General features: G+C 40.2%; 1 protein-coding gene across 1 annotated transcript in view; it reads right to left on the bottom strand.

Moving 5' to 3' along the window:
• The window catches only part of Shroom2 (shroom family member 2), a 142007-nt gene that overhangs the window by 53726 nt on the left and 67501 nt on the right, over nucleotides 1–20780 (bottom strand). The window contains exon 2 of the mRNA XM_052171428.1: nucleotides 13753–13904. Coding sequence (XP_052027388.1) covers nucleotides 13753–13904 — 152 coding nt within the window. The remainder of the gene's footprint in view (nucleotides 1–13752; nucleotides 13905–20780) is intronic.

Raw genomic sequence — 20780 nt, forward strand, 5'->3', positions numbered from 1 at the left:
ATGGAAGAGGACTCTTCACCACCCCTAGGAGGATGTTTGTGTGCAAGGCAGGTAGAAGTTCTCCAAGGCTAGAAGGAATAGACTAAGAAAAGTAAGACAGAAATGTATCTTTGAAAAGTGTGTACGGATAATGCACTATGTTCTGTGAGGCCATGAACAATCCCAAAGGTTCTTAAAAAAAGACAATACACGGGGCTAGCAAGATGGCTCAACTGGGAAAAGGTACTTGCCACACAAGCCTGTCCTGAGTTGCATCCCCAGAAGCCACGTAAAGATGGAAGAACACTGATGTCTCAAGGTTTTCCCCTGGCCTCCACAACTACACAGTGCACATACACATCACACACACAAAACACATACACTGATACTAGCACTATTGATATTTAAAAGACAATGCACAGACAGATGTGTCAATTTCAATATATAGTCAGCAGCTGAGATCTTACTGGTACTCTTTTAAGTAAACCAATGAAGACACAGTAAGAAGGGGTAACTGAAAATTACAAGAATAGTGAGTGGGGAGGTAAAGAAGACTTAGGGTTACTGTGTTTACTGGGGCTGTTTTAAAAAATAAACAAATGAAGATATATAGAGAAAAGAGTTATATTCCTATATGCAATCACTGAAAATTCCAATGCCTACCAGGGCCAGTAAAATTTTCCTAAAGTGCATGTGATTGCTTCAATATCCTCTACATGAGCACATTTTGGACCCAAGTACATCAGGCTAGTTAGTATTTCAGATGCTGAGAACAGCTGTGGTTGTATTAAGAAACAGACAGCATCTAGAGGCTAGCTGGCTTGTCAGTCCCAATTCTGAAGAGATGGTGTGTTCTCTGATGCCACCTACTGGCCTACTAGTTCTACCCATTCTCAGGTGACAAGAACATTTGAAATCCACTTACAAATTAGGCTCTCCAGTTTTCCCCCATGCTGTGCTTAAAACTAGTGGTCCCTAGTAATATGGGTACAGGGAGTAGGACACACAACCCAGTGTATGACACAGCAGAAGAGACAAACAGAGGTGGCTAATAGCACTGAGTTTGTTCCCAGAGTCTAGGTCCTGCAAAGAGTAAGAAAGATATTATTGTTGATACTCTAGAAACTTTTCCTGAAATGAACTGCCTTAAATATACAACAAACTGATTTTACTTCATTAAAAAAATAATTTCATGTACAACTTGGGAATGGTCTTTGTGTGTGTGCATACACATATCTGTTTGCATGTGAGTACAGGTTTGTGTATATACGTGCAGGCACACATGCTACAGTCAGTATATGTGAATAGTTCAGAGACAACATTGGATATTAGAGTTTGCTTGCTTTCTTGTTTAAGACAGGGTCTTTTGTTTGTGTCTCCATATGATATCCTAGCTGGCCCATGAGCTTCTGGGAATTCTCCTGTCTCAACCTTCCATTTTGCTGTAGGAGCACTTGTATTATAAGTATGTGCTACTGCATCTGGGTTTACATAGATTCTGCAGATCCAACCGCAGGTCCTTATGCTTGTATGGCAAGTGCATTATACACTAAACCAAGTCCCCAGCCAGATATTGGATACATTTTATTTTGACAGAACAGGATTTATGTTACTACTACAAAAACTGGTACAGAATGATAAAAAATGGGTGGGTGGGTGGGTGAAGAGGACAGTCTCTTATTGCATAGCCTAGGATAAGTTGGAATTTGCTGTGTAACCTACTATCAAAATTGTGAATGAATCAAAATTGTGACTGAACACCACAATGCCCAGCTTCTGTTTCATTCTGTTAATTATTATTAGCATGAGTATTTCAATAAAATTTTTGTTATTCACAAGAATTACAGAATATAGCCCTCTCCTCAAAAAATAAACAATCACATGAGTTGGGTTATTTCTGTAACTATTTAGAAGATAGTGAGGCTGTACCTCTTCCCCAAATACAATCTGTGTCTGGTTGTACTGCCCCAATTAGTTCTGCTAGTGTTAAGGAGACCTGGGTGTTAGACTTCTGGATGCCTGAGGAAATAGCACAGAACATTCCCTTACCTTGAAATAGTGACCAAGCAGGTTAGGGGGCTGTTTCCACATACTGAGAGTGAAGGAAGAATGCTTGGTGTTTTAAAGAATCTATGACATAAGAGGCAAAATTTACAAAGGCATGAGTCAGCAGGAGGGACCAAAAGTTCTCAGCTGTGCCTCTCTCAGGGAAGCAAAGATCAGAGAAGACGCACAAGTATTGCACAGCTAGCTGTACCAGCAAGTCGGCCTTAACCTTTCATACCTGCGTCCACTTTAATGAAATCTTCATGTGTTTGCCCCAGCAAAACACCATCCAACACAACTGACTTTCCAAAGAAGTCTTAAAATTTCCACTTTACTACTTCCTGCCAGTTTGCTTCCCAGGGGCTCCACAGTTCTGGCCAGCCTGTCAGGTGTTTTCTCTACCACCACCACCACCCCAACTACCAGCTGCTGCCCTGCCCTTTCAAGAATGAATTCCATATTCTCAAGTTCTCTAACTCTAGACAAGGGTTATCAGGGGGTTGGTTGGTCCAGCAGCATCAAATGAGTTGTTCACTTTGTGGAAAAAGGAGTTCTCAAGCCCAACGAAGACCTGGCCCAGAGTCAGGAGCTCAGGGCTTAGTGGGGCAAGCATTTGTGCTTTGGTCCAAGATCGCCTTGTCCCTCTGTTGTGTTGCTACTTCCTCTGAAACATTCTCTCCAAGAGGAAAGAGAGAAGCTCACAAGGCTTAGGAAACTAATGAAACTTACTAGGTTCAACAAACTCAGAAAGTTATAAGAATCACAGATACCTCTCAAAGTGAGAAAAGTAGTGAACAACTGCTGTGGAGAAAAGATTCTTTGTGGATCTGCCCTGCTAGTTATGCAGGGAGCCCTAGGGGTGCAGATTCTGGGAATCATCATCCATGCTGATATGGGCTGAGCCAGCTGTTAGGTGGAAATACAAACCTAAGTCAGTCATACCAAGTGCACCTATGATGGAACACAGAGCTGTGAATCCTAGAGTGGCAGAGGGAAACCAAGAAGAAAGGGTGTTTGTGATTGACAGTTTCTGGAAAGACATAAGCAAATGTCTGTTCACCCCAAGACACTGATGACAACCCAAAAATAATTCTACCCATGTCTAGCTTCATGCACCAGTAAGTTTACAGGGGCTACTTATAGGGCCATGGGTGACTCAAGGGCAGCTACAAGCTATACAAAACAATAAATAGAAGAAAGGAAAAGAAAGAAATGTTGAGTCTTTAATGGCACTGTGGGAAATTAACAGAACATTACAATCTTTCCTAGGCAGTGCTGCAGAGAATGCCACACTGTGAATGGGAGCATGGTGCCTGATAAGATCTGGTCCTTTGGGACAAGAGTGAAAAGAGTCCCTGCTTTTATACATTAGAAGAATTCAGGAAAGATACAAATGTCCTGATACACTCTGCAGATGAAATTGATACAAGCCATCAAAGCCCGATCTTCAGCAATAACAGATGCAGTCAAAGGATGAAAGCTTCACAGTTCCTCTTTTCCCAGCTAGTGCAGTCCCTTATCTCAGCCCTGGCTTGAGCAAGGAAGCTGCTTCTAGTGTCTTCCATCCTGTTCCTGTCACACTTTCCACTGCTGAATAAACTCACACCATACCCAGTAATGAAGCACCCCAAATAAACTATCATTTTTCTTACCTTTTGTCACAACCTTTTACTAATACTGGAAAGCAAAGAAAAAGACGAGCTCTTTATCCTCTCCACTCCATACCCAAGCCACTTGCGATCAATAACACATGACTTCCAGCTGCCTAACACATCGAGCAGCATTTAAAAGGACTCAGTACAACTCCCTGGCCTCACTTCAATGAACTGATAATGTTGGCTAAGAAACAAAAGACATTCAAATGTGCAGCCATTACTATATAAATATAGTAACTACTATAAATAGCCCTAAGGGGTAACAGCAGAGCTAATGAGTCTTATATATTAAGAACAAAGACACAAAATGAGGTATAGTGACTCACATTTATAATCCTAGCCCTGAGGTGGTGAAGGCAGAAGGATTCCCACAAGTTTGAGGAGAGCCTTTTCTACACAGCAAGACCCAAAAAAATATAAAGTAGCCACAGAGTCAGCATGTCAGAGCTACAGGTGGTTATGTCGATCATTTTTCAAGAAAACCATGATGGGTGTATAATGGGTCCTCCAAGGTTAGAGGGAAGGAGTCTTGGGGAAACTGAGACCTCACCCCCTAATCCAGGACTTTTACAAAAGGAATCTTAACCTAGTTCATGTCTTTGAGAAAGTCAGCAGAGATAAAAGGAAGTAGAGGTTGGAAAATCCCTACTATAAAGGGCCAGTGGGAAATGCACTGAAAATACCCTGATGATCTGTGACTACAGAAGTGCCAGTGGGAGACCTCCTGGTCTGGGGGCCAGGGATGGGAGCTGGGGGTGCTGTATAAAGATCCCAAAGGGACAAGTCCAACAGCACAGCTGAGCAGGATGCTTCTGGAAAGCCCAGGGTAGGAGGAGAGTAGACTGAAGCTGGCCTTTTGCAATTGCACATACCCCCTAATTCTTCACAAGCAATCAAAAGCACATTCATCCAAGCATACAGTAGATCCTGGCTCTCTTGCCTGTCTCAAAACAGAAATCTCCTTCTTAGAGCTTCTGGTTATGCTTAGCATCCACAGATAAAATGTTATTTGAGGATTCAGAAGGTATCTAGAAAAAGGACCAAGAAATAGAGATGATATATACACATGATAGATAACACATAGGAAGGTAACCTAAAAGACTGATATTAGCATCACCATGTAGCAAAAAAAGATGTTGACTTGAATCTTGGTCATGGGATAAGAACTCCATTATAAAATAAAACAAATGATTTCCATGAAACTTACCACCAAGTCTGTTGACTACAAAGAATAGGCCTACTCTTTATGGTGGTATACACCTGTAATTGAGGCACCTGAGAGGTTAAGGCAGGAGAACAGCATGGTTAAGTGTGACCTGGACAACCCAGTCTGGATGTGGAGGAACCAGACAACTGTTGCAGGATGAATGTGAATAGTCAAATGCTATTCTAATTAAATAACATTTGTCAACAAGGTTTGGTAGCACAAATGTACAATCCTAACACTTTTAAATAGAAGCAGGAGAGGACTAGGATTTCAGGTCACCCTTAGGTTGTACAAACTGAGTTTACAGCCAATGTGGGACACCCGAGACCCTGTCTTAAAAGGAAAAAAACAAACAAAATCAATTAAATGACATTTTCAAAGGAAATCTGTTAATGTACACTCTTTACAATGTTTTCCATAGTTAGAGAAATATTAAATAATATCTCACATATATTGTCACTCTACATCTATAAGTGCTAAGTAGCTATGGGAAAATAGCCACCTGTTTTATTATACATCAGATCAATGAGGATGGATGGTCCTTTTCTTTGGAAAAGCACCAAGCCACAAAACATCCTATCTATTCTTAAACCCCAAGACCTGAGGGTGTGAATAGAGTGCTTGGGGTATTCAGGAGGCCCCAAATTCCAACCAGTTCTATAAACTGAAAATAGTAATAATGACAATAAATGAAAAACATTTATGTTTGTTTGTGCTTAGAAACCAAAGTTAGATAAAATGCTCAAGAACTAACTGTATACTTTGTTTTTATGGATTTTGTTGTCAGTATTTGTTTCTGTCATTTCACTTCAGCTACAGACAAGCAGATATACACCAACAGAGAACGTAATATAGCCATTTTCCATAGTGGAGGCCAGATACTTGCCATCCCTTTATACTAGCCATGATAACAACTATTCTACCTGAAAGAATACTAGAAGTCTCATAGCCAAAAAGACCTGAGTTTGTTTATCTATCTATCTATCTATTTATCTATCTATCTATCTATCTATCTTGGTTTAGTTTGTATTTTTTTAGAGTGTCACCTTATATACTCTAGGCTAGCCTGGAACTCTTGCTCTTCTTGCCTTTGTACCACAATGCCCAGCATAAACTGAGTTAGTCAGACATTTCATAATCACATTAATAAAAACATTAACAATACAACTTCATTAAATTAAAAAAAGGGTTGGATTTAGCTACCACGAAACAACTATATAAAATTCACTTCACTGGTACCTATTCTAAAGCGTTTTTGTAAGGGTTGGGTTATACACGTTTCTTTATCTTAAGTGGCAAAGACAGGAAAATATTTAAGCAGTGGGGAAAGGAGCAAATCTCAAGAGGGTAGGAAGGAGACACACTAGGCAGTTCTCATAACATGAGCACTTTCCTTATATAAATAAAGCAGATGATGCAAAAACAGAGGGAACAAAATGCAAGGTGAAAACTCTTTTTAGAAAACACAGGATCTATATGGTCAGAGGTGTGTTTGCTTCCTTCCCCAAAGACAAGCAAGAGATTAGTAGTAATAGCAAACTTGATGGGACAAGTGTAAGAAAAGGTGACATCTATTCACTCTCTGTGACCTACTAGGTATCCATCTACAGTTCTACAGATATTACCTCTCCTTGCCCTTTGGTGAGAAACCAAAAGTGCATTTTCCTAGGCCCAGTAGCCAGTCCTGATAAACAGGGAATCCTCAAAACATAGCCAAGGGCAGGACAGAGACCTCTGAGAGTCACAGGTCTCCTACAAGTAATAACAAATGTGAGCAACATGTTGGACATAACCAAAACATGGGCCTCCTGCCCAGGCAAATCCATTGAGAAGTTGCCAGGATCCCTGGTGCCTGCTGGGCTGCAGGTCCTGGCACTCCCATATACCAAGGGAGAATACTCCATAATCTCATGAACATACTTCTCTTTACAATTCAACTGTATATAGAGAAATCTTTCTTCCTAAAGTAAAGAATCTTATGTTAGGTAGATCTCATCCTTTTAAAAAGAATATAAGTTGAGAGAAGAATATAGGTATAGAATTTGACTCTATGGTACAGCACCACAAATAAAAATATAAGCTATGTTGTTAATGCTACAATTTACATCTTAATTCCTCAGATCTCTATGACATAATCTGTAACATGTAAAGCTAGTTATATAATTTATAGTTTGTCTGAAAGAGTGCCATGATACACATCTGCAATCTCAGCCTTGGAAAACAGAAGTAGAAAAATCTCATGCTTGAGGCCAACCTGGGTCTAGTGAAATTTTGTGTCAAAAACTAAACAAAAAGAAACAAGTTCCTTTAGAAACTTGAAATAAACAAAAATATCAGTTTCTCTTAATTTCTCTCTCTTAATATAGTAAATATGTATCTCTTAATATATTAAAAACCGTCAATGGGGTTGGGATGGAACTCAATAATAAAATGCTTACCTAGCATCAGCAAGGCCCTGGGTTCAGTCCTCAGCACCAGAGGAAAACAAAAGACAAAGTATAGTGATAATCATATGCAAGAAAAATGTCATAATGAAATCTATTAATGTGCCGGGCAGTGGTGGCACACGCCTTTAATCCCAGTACTTGGGAGGCAGAGGCAGGTGGATTTCTGAGTTCAAAGCCAGCCTGGTCTACAGAGTAAGTTCCAGAACAGCCAGGGCTACACAGAGAAACCCTGTCTCAAAAAACAAAAACAAAAAACAAAAAGAAAAGCAAAATCTATTAATGTATATTACTGAGATATTAACAAAAATAGTAAAACTAATGAAGACTAAAAGCCATAAACATTTTCAAAGTAATGCCTCTTTTGCTCCCTAGGACTCATTAGACAATACTTCTGCCAAATTGAACTTTATAAACATCATTCGCATGCCTTAGTTACAGTATGCATAGAGGCTTCATAAAGATCTAGCTCTTTATTTTTTACAATGAAGAAAGAATGAAAAATAAAAGTCTTAACTTTGACCTAGAAAATGAAATGTATCAGAGACTCATCTGATTAAATTATTTAAGCTACATGTAAGTCCAAATTCAAGATAAAACACTTATGAACTATGCAGTTTTGCTTCTTTTCTTGATTTTCATAAAGAAAATACTGAAAGAAGGGCAAACAAATCAGGGTATAAAGTTCAAAATCTCTGCTTCAACAAGAAAATAAGCACAGTAGAATGCCCCCAAAAGCTCACAGAATAGAAATAATGCCCTTAGCCCTTAGCAAACAATAGCAAGCTACTCTTAAGTATGGATATGCCTTGATACCCCTAGAAATCCCACACCTCCAAGAGTCCCTATTCTGGGAGAATTCCACCAAGGCAAGGCTCTCCAGAGAAGAGGAAAGAGAAGAGGCAAGCAAATAGAAGGAGACAAAGGACCTGTTGCTGTCCCTCTCAAGGTTAGCTCCATGAGGCCAAGGGAAAGGAGAGTACAATAGAGTACCAGTCTGAAGCTGAAGGCAATGAAACTCTGCAACATTTGAGAATGATATATGCTGCAAGAAACTTGCTCCCAGCAAGCAAGACTACTGCTCAGCTTTTGAAGCCTGCTTTCTGCAAAATATGCAACCATCTGATGCAGGCTGCCTAACCCTTGCAGCTTCCAGCAAGAGAAAAGCCTCCTCTTTGGTGTTAAGCTGCTACTGAATGAAAGCTTAGGAGATATAATTAGATTCACAAGACGGTTTATGGCTACCAGCAAAGACACAAATAACATGAATCAACCCAACCCTGGCTTGTCCCCAACAAAATGGCATGTAATCTAGGACAGGATCACAAGAAACTACTAGAGTAAGTGTTATGATCATAAAAAGAGAAAGAGGTTAGAGAATATGGTATAGGGCTGTGTGGGGGAAGGGGATACCTCAGCAGGCTCATGCTGAGGCATCCCTTCCCCAGGGACCAGACACACACCGGTATTGTATAGAGTTTATTCAGGGCATGGGGAGGGGAGTTAAGGGGGGTAATAGAGGAAGAGAAAGGCAGAGACAGGGAGAGAGTACAGAAGCAGAGGCCGACCATGACCACGTGGAGAGAGGGGGGAGGGGAGGAGAGCCCAAGAGGGGGCCAGAGAGAAGCTGAGAGTGAGAGAGGTAAGAGGAGTAAGAGAGCTGGGGGGAGGGGGAGGACAAGCATCCTCTTTTATAGTAGGCTAGGCCTACCTGGTTGTTGCCAGGTAATGATGGGGAGGGGCATACCTAGCTGTTGCCAGGTAATTGTGCGGTGGAGCTTAGACAGAATTCTAACGGTAAGATTTAAAGTAAGGCAGGTATACTTTATTGTGATGAAAATCTATCAGCCTTATAAAAATAATTTATGGTGTAATATTTAAAAGAAAATTTCCCTAGGATTCATGGGTACATTTTGATGTGGTTTTTGTATATATGCTAGATAAGTATTCTAATTACTAAGCTGTAACCTCCAGACTTTCTTTGTAGTTATTATTTTGAGACAGCATCTCAATAAACTACCCAAAGTGTCATTACACTCATTCTAGACCAGGCTGACCTCTCTAAATCCTGTGTTTCTGCCTCCCTCTGTTTTTAATCCAACTGAGTGGCCAAACCAATACTGCTACCCAACAAAAAAGTCCGTAGCCTTCTGTGAAAACCCTAGAGCCCAGATCCATGCCATCTCTATCCATGAAATCAGCAGGCACAGAACTGTGCACTGAGGAGAACAAAACAGGTGACAACTCTATAGAAACTAAACCCTACATAGCACTGCAAAGGGACACACTGAAACATCAAACACCTCAGAAACCAAAGAACAAGGTTGGCATGCTGGACTCAACCTGTCACAGCCCCACAGATCTGGCTCCTACAGAGTCCCCCACCCTACTGCTCATGAGCCCGAATGCCACCTGGACATCATGAAGAAGAACATGTGCTCTTGCTGGAGATGATAGTTGAAGTTCTTTTCTTCCCCAGCTAACCCTGAGAAAAGTAACCATTCTCTTTTGTCTGTGGAAGAATCTTCACCGGGGGATACAGATATCACCATGTCCCTTCAGGCATTACTGTCTGGGCACTGCTTCTCAATGAGGACAAGATTGCTGGGGCCTTGTGAAACAAGATGCCACTGCTTTGTGAAACTGGCCTATTGAAATCCCATCCCAGTTGGCTGGTCCCCTGGTTACCTCACACTAAGATAAAAGAAACACAGGAAATAAAAGCAGGGAGCAGCTGTCATTAAGGGGAGGGGAGTCTATGCAGGGATAACAATTCAAATGTTAACAGCTACAAGCTATGAGTCACTTTCAGAGTGACTCTTTTGTAAGTTAGACTCTTCTTTCAGGGCTCAGAATCAACCTGGGCCTTTTGTGAGAAGGCATGCTCCATCTTGGCACTCAATATAAAATACTAGTAAATGCTAACTAATCCACAGGTACAGAAAGCAGATTGAGTGGTTGTCTGCAGCATGGAGAAAAAAGTGAATGAATACATGCTGAATTTTTTAAAACATCTGGTTCATTTGAAATAAAGCCTGTTACTCTAGAGTGTTGGAGTATTGTTTATCTTTAAGAGTAACAATAATTATTCACCATGCACTACTAAGAAACAGACATAAGTCTTAATATTAACTAATTTACCAGCTTAGGAAAGGTCTTCACATCTCTAAACAGAATCATGTCAAATTTGAATAATACCTACCCCTATTACTTACAATTCATACAAAATTATTTACAAAAATTTAAAACACTAAGTATGTTATTAAAATATATTTCAGATAAACGCTTGAATAAACTGCTTTGTTTTTAAATCTTCCTACTTAAACTATTCAGCTTTATTTATTTAAAGCACAATTGTCTATACTTAAAGGAAACAGTATATAGAATATGAAACAGGAATTCTCCATAATGACTTCCATCCTTCAGGAGAAAAGTTTAATTCCTCTTCCTGAAATCTTTTACATATCTTTTTGGCTATACCAGCCAGTAAAAGCTCTATGGTCTCCTCTCTTTGCTTCCTAGGTGGCACTGACATATTTTAAATAGGCTTCAATTCATCTATTGATTCCCTTTTAGATATATAATTCCACATTAAAAACAAATTATACCAAGCACATTAAGAAATATACATAGCAATGTCCACTTTACCTCATAAATATAGAAATGCAAAGTAAACAATAAAACTATTTTCCCTTACTACATTTGGTGTGGTGGTATATGCCTTCAATTCCAGCATGCTAAAGGTAGGTGATCCCTTTAGGTCATCCTGGTCTACAACATAAGTTCAAGGCTAGCCAGGGCTATACAGTGAGACCGTGTCTCAAAAGAAAGAAAGAAAAAAAATCCTATGCTAAGAATTCAGATGCCGAATAGCAGGGATTTGAAATTTGTATCTTCCCCCATTCAAAAGTCAAGTTAGTCAGAGTGCAAGTGATAGTTCTTCACAATCAAAGAGTGAAGTTTAAGAAGCAGTGACAATTCCCAGAGGCAATGTGTTCTAGTCTCACCTCTAGAATTAGCATCCTCCCATGACCATCACTGGACTAAGAGTAATTGCATCTCATGACAACAAAGGACTTCCATAATGGATAGTTTTATGTCAACTTGCCACACACTAGTTATCTGAAATGAGGGAACCTCAACTGAGAAAATGCCTCTATAAGACCCAGCTGGAAAGCATTCTTAATTAGTGATTTATAGGGGAGAGCCCAACCCATTTTGGGTGATACCACCTCTGGGCTGGTGGTCCTGGCTTCTATTTAAAAAGCAGGCTGAGCTTTCTTATGGCAACAAAGAGCAAGCTAGTAAGCTGTATTCCTCCATGTCCTCTGTGTTGGCTCCTGTCTTGTTCTGACTTCCTTCAATGATGAACAGCAATATGGAAGTTTAAGCCAAATAAACCCTACCCTCCTCAAGTTGCTTCAGTTATGGTGTTTCATCATAGCAATAGTATTCCTAAGACAACTTCCTTCTGAGGGGTCATGAGGTAATCAAGGAATTATACATTGATGATAACTCATATTCCACTTTCTGAGATTGTATCTTCTGAGCTACAAGGACTAATTAAAAGGGTGTTTAGGACTGGAAGTGCTATAGTCAGTGGCAGAGCACCTCATAAGCACATAGCAGGACCTGGGTCTGATCTCCAGCACTGCCGAAACATAAACAAAAGGCATTCAAAAGCATATCCCACTTAGAAATAAGGGTTAATATGACTTTTCTTATTTATTTATTTATTTATTTATTTATTTACCGCATGTGTACAAGGGCTTCCATGTATCGGACTGCATATATGGTATATGTGAGTTAAAGTTCGTTATCTTGTGTCTTATTCAATCCCTGTTTACTTTATATACTGAGGGAAAGAAATGTTCCTTTGGTTGAGCACAGAGCTCACTGATTTGGCTAATCTAACTAGCCACCTTGTTCCTGGGATCCTGTCTGTTTTTTCAAGTGCTGGAGATCTGAACTCCAGTCCTCACACCTGTGTGCTTTACCCACTGAACCACCTCCCCAACTTCTCCTTACTCTCATCTCTGAACCTTTACATTGGATTCTGCTTGTAGTTAAAAAACAAGGGTGTGACGGGGAGGGAAAGGAAGAGTTGCTCTGCAGAAGTATGTTTTTCAGGGTGCGATAAAATCTGAAGTAAATGACTTAACTTTTGTTGAGACAAGCACAAGTATACATACTTATATGTTCAAAGCTTTTTTGGTACTGAACTCAGTGATCCACCGGCTTCTGCTTCACATATACTGGGATTGAAAGCATGCACTAACATCAGTTTAACTTTTTAATTAAATCAACAACTCTATTGATTCTATCAAAACAGATATGTAACAAATTTCAGAGGCACATGCCTGAAATCTCTGAAAACAATAAAATACAAGTTTTCTCATGGTACCAAGGTGATTGTTTTTATCCTATACATAAAAGCATCAAGTCCCTAATTTCTTTTTCTTAGCATCATCTAAGTGCCAACCCCCAATCTAACTTATAGGAACACGCATTTTGCGCCTAAACTGCAGCACAGTGTTATAAACCTAGTATCTGTTATCTGCATTTGTGACACAACCAAGTTTGTCTTTCCTGCTTAAGAGTTAAACAGGCTGTGGCGGTGGTGGCACCTGTCTTTAATCCCCACACCTGGGAACAGAGGCATTGGGATTACTGTGAGTTCAAGGCCAGCCTGGTCTACAGAGTGAGTTCCTGGACAGCTGGAGCAACTCAAAGAAACTTTGTCTTGAAAAACAAACAAACAAACAAACAAACAAACAGATAAACAAACCAAAGTAATCCAAACCACCTGCCCTTCACCTTCTATGAACAATAGGCAACAATATACTCCCTCATTGGGAACAGACTGCCCCCCATAGCTTGTGTTTTGAAGGCCTTAGGGGGGTGGGGTCTGGCTCCTGGAAGGTTATTGAGGATAAGCCCTTGATAGTTTTAGCTCAGCTCTAGTTTTGGTTCATCTCTTCTGCTTCTTGGTCAGCAAAACTGTGGAGGAGGAGTCTGCAAAAAAACTTCTACAACTATCAAACTCAGTCCTTCTCTAATGTGATGGGCAGAAATCTCTTGAAATCATGAGCCAAAAAGAAATCTTTTCTCCTTGAGGTTGTTACTTTCAGGTACTTTTGTCATGGTAACTTAAAAGTTTAGGTCCTTAGAGACTATTTAAAGCATGTAAGAGGATGTGCTTAGATTATAAACAAATACAATGGCCTGAAGCATGTGCTGGTTCTGGTATCCAAAAGGGTGATTCTAGAACAGTCTTCAGAAACTAATGAGAGAAAACTGTAATTTTAAGCTAACACACATATCGATATCTCTAACATACAGACAAGCCACATAGGCTTGGCAATTTATTATTCTATGCCTCTCTTTGTCTTGGTTAATAAAGAAGAGGTGCACATCTTACCTTTTGACCACAAGCTTCAGGGTCTTGTGGGAGCCTTTCACCAGACAGATTGCTTCTTGTCTGAACCCTGAGAGACTCACATCATTGATGGCCACGATCTCATCTCCAGCAAGTAGCTTGTCCACTGCTGCAGCTTTGCTTCCTTCTTCAATCTGTAAAGAGAAGGGGTTCTGTGAACATTCTTGAACCATAGCAAGGTCCTCTAATGCAGCTTGGAATTTAATATGTACAGGCTTGAAGTAGGTCCCAGTTTTAGGGTAATCCAGGAGTAAAAAGATCCAGAAAGCTTGGGGCAAACAGGCCATGGAAGCTGAGTTTATTCCCACTGAAAGACCAGGGTTACACTAATACAATGCCGCTTATACAGCATCCCTCACCCCAGTCAGCCCCCATACAAGTTCACTGAAAAATGAATGGAAAGACTCAGAAATCCATCAAACCAAAACAAAGGAACCAAAACCAGATTCATATTCTGGAATTCCTTCATCCAAACAATACTTCTTGGTTATTTTTACTATTTGGTAATTATTTTTCATACTTTAATCCTGTGCCTTGTTTTAGTGGCACTTGTGATATAATTCAAATTTCACAGATCCACTCATAAAAGCCATACATTGGTACAACTTTCAGTTCATTCAGCATTCCACAGTCACCATCAAATTTCTGAGCATTTCCTTGATCCCAAGAGAAACCTCATACACATTAAGTAGTCTGATACTTAGTAGTATTCCTAATGACCTTCTTTCCTTTTCTTCCTTTCTTTCTTCTAGTATGGAAAACTAAACCCTGCCCCACTGAGCTATGTCCCCGGGACTATTCATTCATCAGTCATTCATTCGCTGAGAATGGGTCTCATTTTATAGCCCAGGTAGCCTTGAACCTATCATCCTCCTGACTCAGCTTCTGAAGTAGCTGGGATTTCAGGCCTGCACTGTCACCACAACATCCAGCTTTCTAATATATTCTCTAGTGCTAGGTCTGGCATGGCTGTGCAAGGCCAGATGTGACACAGTTCCTGCCCTTGAAGCATCGCCAGGCTGTTGATCCTTATAATCCCCACATGTGCTTGCTGATTGTTGCTGTTGTCCCAAAGTTGATCTGCTGTCTTTACTACTCTACTTTCAATCTTTCTTTCTGAAACTATTACTTCCCCAACTCAGGGCTAATCATGCCATAGTAACTGAAACAGATGCAGTTTTCAGGAATGAGGAATGGCTGCAGAAAATGAGGAACAGGCCTTCTACTTGGCCTTTAGGGTCTAAACAATATAACCACAAGGGGCCATAAAAGCCTATACGGTCCTTTTTGGAAAGTTCATTGCCAGACTTGGCCTTGATTTCGGAATCAAGAGGAAGCATATATACCCTCTGGTTTAATGACTGCTGCAATGGTTAGCCAGGGTGAACTAGGAGACATCGAGGATAGAGAGAGGAGTCTCAGGAAGAAAAGGTATGGATAGAAAAAGTAGGAAACTATATAAGATTTAGGAATAAATAGTATCAGAAGGAGAGTGCATGGGGCTATGGAATTGCTAGGATGGGGAAATGAAGATTAGAGAATTAAAAGATGATACAGAAGCATATCAAAGTTAGTACTGTTTTTCTAACTGATTGAAGAATCGGAGGTAACAATGCCTGGAAAGATGTTAGAGAGAGCTGTTTTACTGTTTTACTTACATAAGTTCAAAACTTTGTAAGGAATTAGCTCAGTTACCTGTAAAGAACAGGCTGTGTAAACCTGTAAGGAAATGTTCCATCCTCAGCACTGGAAAAAAAGGCACACATACACAAAGGTTTATATCATCTTCTACAGCTCCTACCTTAAAAACAAAGCAGTGACCACTGAATCCTTAGCCAGTTTATCTGATCTATTATTTATACCACTTAGTAGAGACTAAACAATCACAAATTCACACACACACTTAACACAAGTGGTTAGGTAACAAATAGTCGTTGGCCAAACAAAATCCAGCCGAGTCTTTACTGTCCTTATTTTTTAATAAAAATTTACTAGAACACAACCACACATTTAGATAGTGCCACAAAGCACCATTGACTCTTAGGTCCACACAGACAAATATCTTTTCTACTTTGCTTATTATACCCCCACTTCCCCAGAACTTCTGCAAATAAACAAGCTGCAAAAAAGCCCAGTGGCAAACAAATGATTGGCAGTGTTCAATGCATAATCTGTTAGCTGACTTGCTTGCTGTTAGCTGACTTGCTTGTTTTGAAACAAAGTCTCACCACCCAGGTTGGTCTCACACTCAGGATGCTTTTGTCTCATAATCTGTGCTGGTGCACATCTTTTATAACAGCACTCAAGAGACTGAGACAAGAGATTGCTGTAAGTTTTAGGCCAGCCTGAGCTACAAAGTGAGACCCTGTTTCATATATAAATAAAACATAGATACATATTTTTTAAAAAATCTCTACCAAGTCCCCAGGAGAACTGAAGTTTTATGCTAAAAAAGGCATTTAGTCACTGTAGGTCAGTATTACACATAAAAATTAAAATTTTACTCCTAGCTTGTCCTGAAGGTACAAGCCTGAGTCTCAGGTACTCAGGAGGCTTAGGCAGTAACTTAGCAGCCCATGCTCCCAAACAACAACAACAACAACAACAACAACAATAACAACAACAACTGAGTTGGGGGCAACAAGGTAGTTCAGCAGATAAGGTGCTTGCTGTTAAGACTGATGAACAGATTTTGATCTCCATGGTAAAAAGAGAGAACCAACATCCATTCATTGGAAGGAGAGAATTGACTCTTGAAAGTTCTCCACAGTTCGTGTTCTCTCTCTCTCTCTCTCTCTCTCTCTCTCTCTCTCTCTCTCTCTCTCTCTCTCTCTCTCTCTCTCTCTCGTGCACGCCGCACAAGGGGGGAGATTTGAATAAGTGAATCAACAAATAAAAATTTTAAAAACCGGGCTGGGGATATAGTTTAGTGGTAAAGCACTTGTCTTCATGTATGTGGACTCAGGTTCAAAGATACACTCCTAGCAAAAACAGGAAGTACTCCTTCTAATAATAACTCAGTTCAAAAATCAAGCAACTTTTTTTTCCCCTTTGAGGCAGAATCTCACTGTGTAGCCCTCATTGGCCTGGAACTTGCTGTATAGACAAGGGTGGCCTCGAACTCACTGAAATCTACCACCTGCCTGTGCCTCTCAAGGGTTTGAAATAAAGATATGTGCCAACACACCCAACAAGTCTAGACAATCTTATTCCAATGTCATAAGGGATAAATTAAGACATACTTAATTTGTAATTGTCTCAAGACTGTACACATAGACATCTGGAAAACATGAGGTTTTGACAAGTCTTATGTGAAAGACACAGGATCACCCAGGTGAAGAGCATGTAGGTGACTAGCTGTCTGAGGTTAGGGCATAGGAAGGCATGCTACATGTGGAGTGAACAGAAACAGGAAATTTTAAAGCCTGGAGGTGAGTTTGGGGATACCAATGGAGGCAACTTAGATATAACATAGACCATGAAGAAAAAAGGATATACAAGGAGGAAGAATGAACACCAAGAACAACCTGGAACGACCTGGACTGCTAATAGTGGTAGAAGAAAAGACAGCCCAAATCCTAAAACTACATCCATGTAGATGGAATTACTGTCCTGAAGCCAGCTGGTAGAATCTCAACACCATACCCTCCAGTTTAGTAGGAGTCTGGGTCCCTGGTTGGTGGGCTGAAAAACAAATTTGGGCCTTACTATTAAATAATTATGCTTCCTAGGAACAACCCAAATGGCCACTGTTAAATATGTAAGTAAAATGTATACATGTACAATGGAATATTACTCAGCCCTTTGAGATGTAGCTCAGAGTTAGGGTACATGCATAAGATCTGAGGTTCCATCTCACTAATCTCATGGTGCCAAAAAGGGTGCTTTGTCATGTTGCAATAAGTATGAATGTTGACATTATACTGTATGACAAACACTAGATTAAAAACAAACAAACATGTAACTCTATTTATATGAGGTACCTAAGTACCCAAAACTATAGAGACAGAAACAGAATGGGGCTGGAAAATGGAAGGAGACAACACAGAGACACTGGTGATGGCTGTACAATAGTGGAAATTTTGCCTAATGCCATTGAATCTACATCTCAACATGCTTTAAAATGCTCAATTTTATATTGGATATATTTTCACACAATAAAATGTTGTGTACTCTTCACTATATGAAAGGAAGAAAATGATTCTGGCCCAGTATAAAACTGATAGGAACTAAACTTTAAAACACATCCTTGACCCCAAAAACTTTTAATTGTACTAATGTTAAGAAAATATTTAGGGGAGGCCTGGTAGGGAGGTGGTGGGCACATCCTTTTGTAGACAGGGAGGAGGAGGAATGGGATGAGGAACTGTGGGAGGGCGGTGGGCCTGGAGGTGGGTAATGACTAGACTGTAAAAAATAAAAGTAATTAAAAAAAAAGAAATTTAGGAAAGCTATGGTAACAGAGTTATTGTGCTAGGAATTGAGCCCAAGGCTTTATGCACATAAGCCAAGCACTTCATAATACACCCTAAATATCTCCAGTCCCAATTTTTCTGAGACTGGGTCTTATAATGTATCCCACACTGCCCTTGTACTCCCAGGAGATAGAATTACCAAGTATGCCACTCTGCTGGGCCAAGACAGTTTTTGGTGCAGTATTTCCTCAAAATGATGTATTATCTCTCTCTCTGAATCAGCTATGGTGATTGGGTTTTAAGAGTCAGGTTTTTGTCCTGTTCCCACAAATGCTTATTTGATGAATTCTGGGATATTCTATCAAAATGATCTCATCTGAACCCTACCACCTTCTCAAGGAAGGCTGATGCCTGCCACCTACCATTTCTTGTCTACAAAGGTCTTATTTACTAACAGAACACCCATCTTCCTTTTTCAACATACTCCATCTATATTTACCAGGGAAAACAAGGCATGTTTGCATTTGGTATTTTCCTTTCTATTGCTCCCTTGACAAGAGATATTTATATATGAAGGAGGAATGTAATTAAAAAAAAAAACCAAAAAGTTGGTGCTGTACCTCTAGCCTGCTCCACTGTAGCCTACAATCTGATAGTGCTCCAGCATGGTAAGCGTGCCTAGGACCTAGAGAACAGCTTCAGCACCAACTGCGTGGGCAAGCATTGGGAAAAGCTGACTATGAATTTGACATCTGTTTCACCTCAGCACAGAAAAAAGCAGTCTGATCCTTTGAACGACTGCCAAAAGAGAAGACCTAGCACCTCAATATGTATGGGAGTCTGACTGGCCTCAATAAAGCAGAAACTGCTGCCAAGCATGGAGAGGCACAGGTGAAAATCTGAAGGCGCTCCTATGATATTTCACCACCACCCATGGTGCTTAAACATTCCTTCTACAATATCAGTAAAGATCACAGGTATGCAGACTCACTGAAGATCAACTACCCTCTTGCCTATAAATCAGATAAGACAATAGAGTCCTTTAGACTATCACAACAGTGTGTCTTAATTATAGCTCATGGTAACAGCCTTTAGGGTATCATCAAGTATCTAGAGGTTCTCCTTCAAGGTCATCATGATAGACCTGAACCTTACAACCTTTTCTCTCTTTGATCTGGGAGATTTCTTCAAAGAAGGAAACTTAGACAATAGCTTAAGCCCATCAAGCTCATGAAATTCCTTGGGGATGAAGAAACCCAAATGTGAAGCTGTGAAAATTGTAGGTCCTTGGGGCAAGGCCAAGAAGTAAAGCAAGTACACTATTTCTTTTTTTTTTTAATTCAATATATTTTTATTTACATTTCCCTTCTCATTCAAGTCTGCTAGATCTCATGTCCCCAACACCTGTCACACTGATTATATCTTCAGGATCTTAATTGGTAGTTTCAAATGGAGACATGTGGCTCCCATCTTCATTTTAGTATTTAGTCTCCTAAATCCACTCCCTTCACAGAATCTAGTCAGAATAGCACCTTTAGGATACAAGTCCTTAGCCCAAACCCAGTAAATGCTCCTTTTATCCACGAGTCAAGTTTGTCTTAGTGCATTGTTTACTAAGGACCTGCTTGGAAAGAAGACAAAAGAACCATGATGGGACATGCCTAGTGAACAACTAGAGCCTATTTTTGACCCTAGAGCCTGTCCTATGTGTTAGTTCTCAAAAAATCCTGAACAAATGGCTGAGGTGTCTACTTAACATATCAAAGTGGATACTGGCTATCCACTAACCACTGGATAGTGGTTATCCCAGAATCTCTCAACATTACCAGTTACAAGTACCAGTTACAAAGTTGTCCTGGCTGGCAAACCCTGCCCCCTGGCCCCTGCTCCAAACTACCCCAGGCGCTGAACTTTCACTTTCTTTTCCCCAGCTTCTCTTTTCCTATAAAATTTAACCATTTCAGCTATGAACCCTCTTGCTTCCCACAGACTTTCTTGGGTCCATGAGAGGAAATCTTCTCTTGGCCTCTTCCTCTCTCCTCTCCTCTCTTCTCTTCCTCTCTCCTCTCATGGTCCTGTTTAGTCCTGCTGGCCAAGTTCAGTCTAGACTCTTCCATATACCTCTGGCAGTTCTCTAGACAATAAACCTTCTCGACCATACCTTGGAGCCATCATGTCCTCATTTTTCATTCACTATGTTGAACTTCAATTGGGTAACTGGGGATGGTGATCATTTCGGTGAAAGATGAATGTGTCCTGCATTGTCATTTTTTTTAATTCCCTCCTTGGCCCTAAAGGAGCTGGCTCTAGAAGGCTGGAATCAATCCTGAATCAAGCTTATGTGCTATATGTAATAGTATACAAAACCCCTTCTGAGGTTTTTCTTCTGGTAGCTAAAATAGTCCTATATGTGGTCAACAGAAAAATCAACCATTCCCCACACCAAATTGGGATAAATTCCTTGACCTCAAAGGACCAGGAATTCATCCTTAGTTGTATTTTCTACTTTGTTTTGTAGCAGTGAAATGGTCCTTGATAACATCTAAGCGCACAGTATTTCATCATACCTCATAAATCAGGTTCAGTTGCTTGGCC

The sequence above is a fragment of the Apodemus sylvaticus genome, chromosome X (assembly GCF_947179515.1).
Source record: "Apodemus sylvaticus chromosome X, mApoSyl1.1, whole genome shotgun sequence".
NCBI classification, from domain to species: Eukaryota; Metazoa; Chordata; class Mammalia; order Rodentia; family Muridae; genus Apodemus; species Apodemus sylvaticus.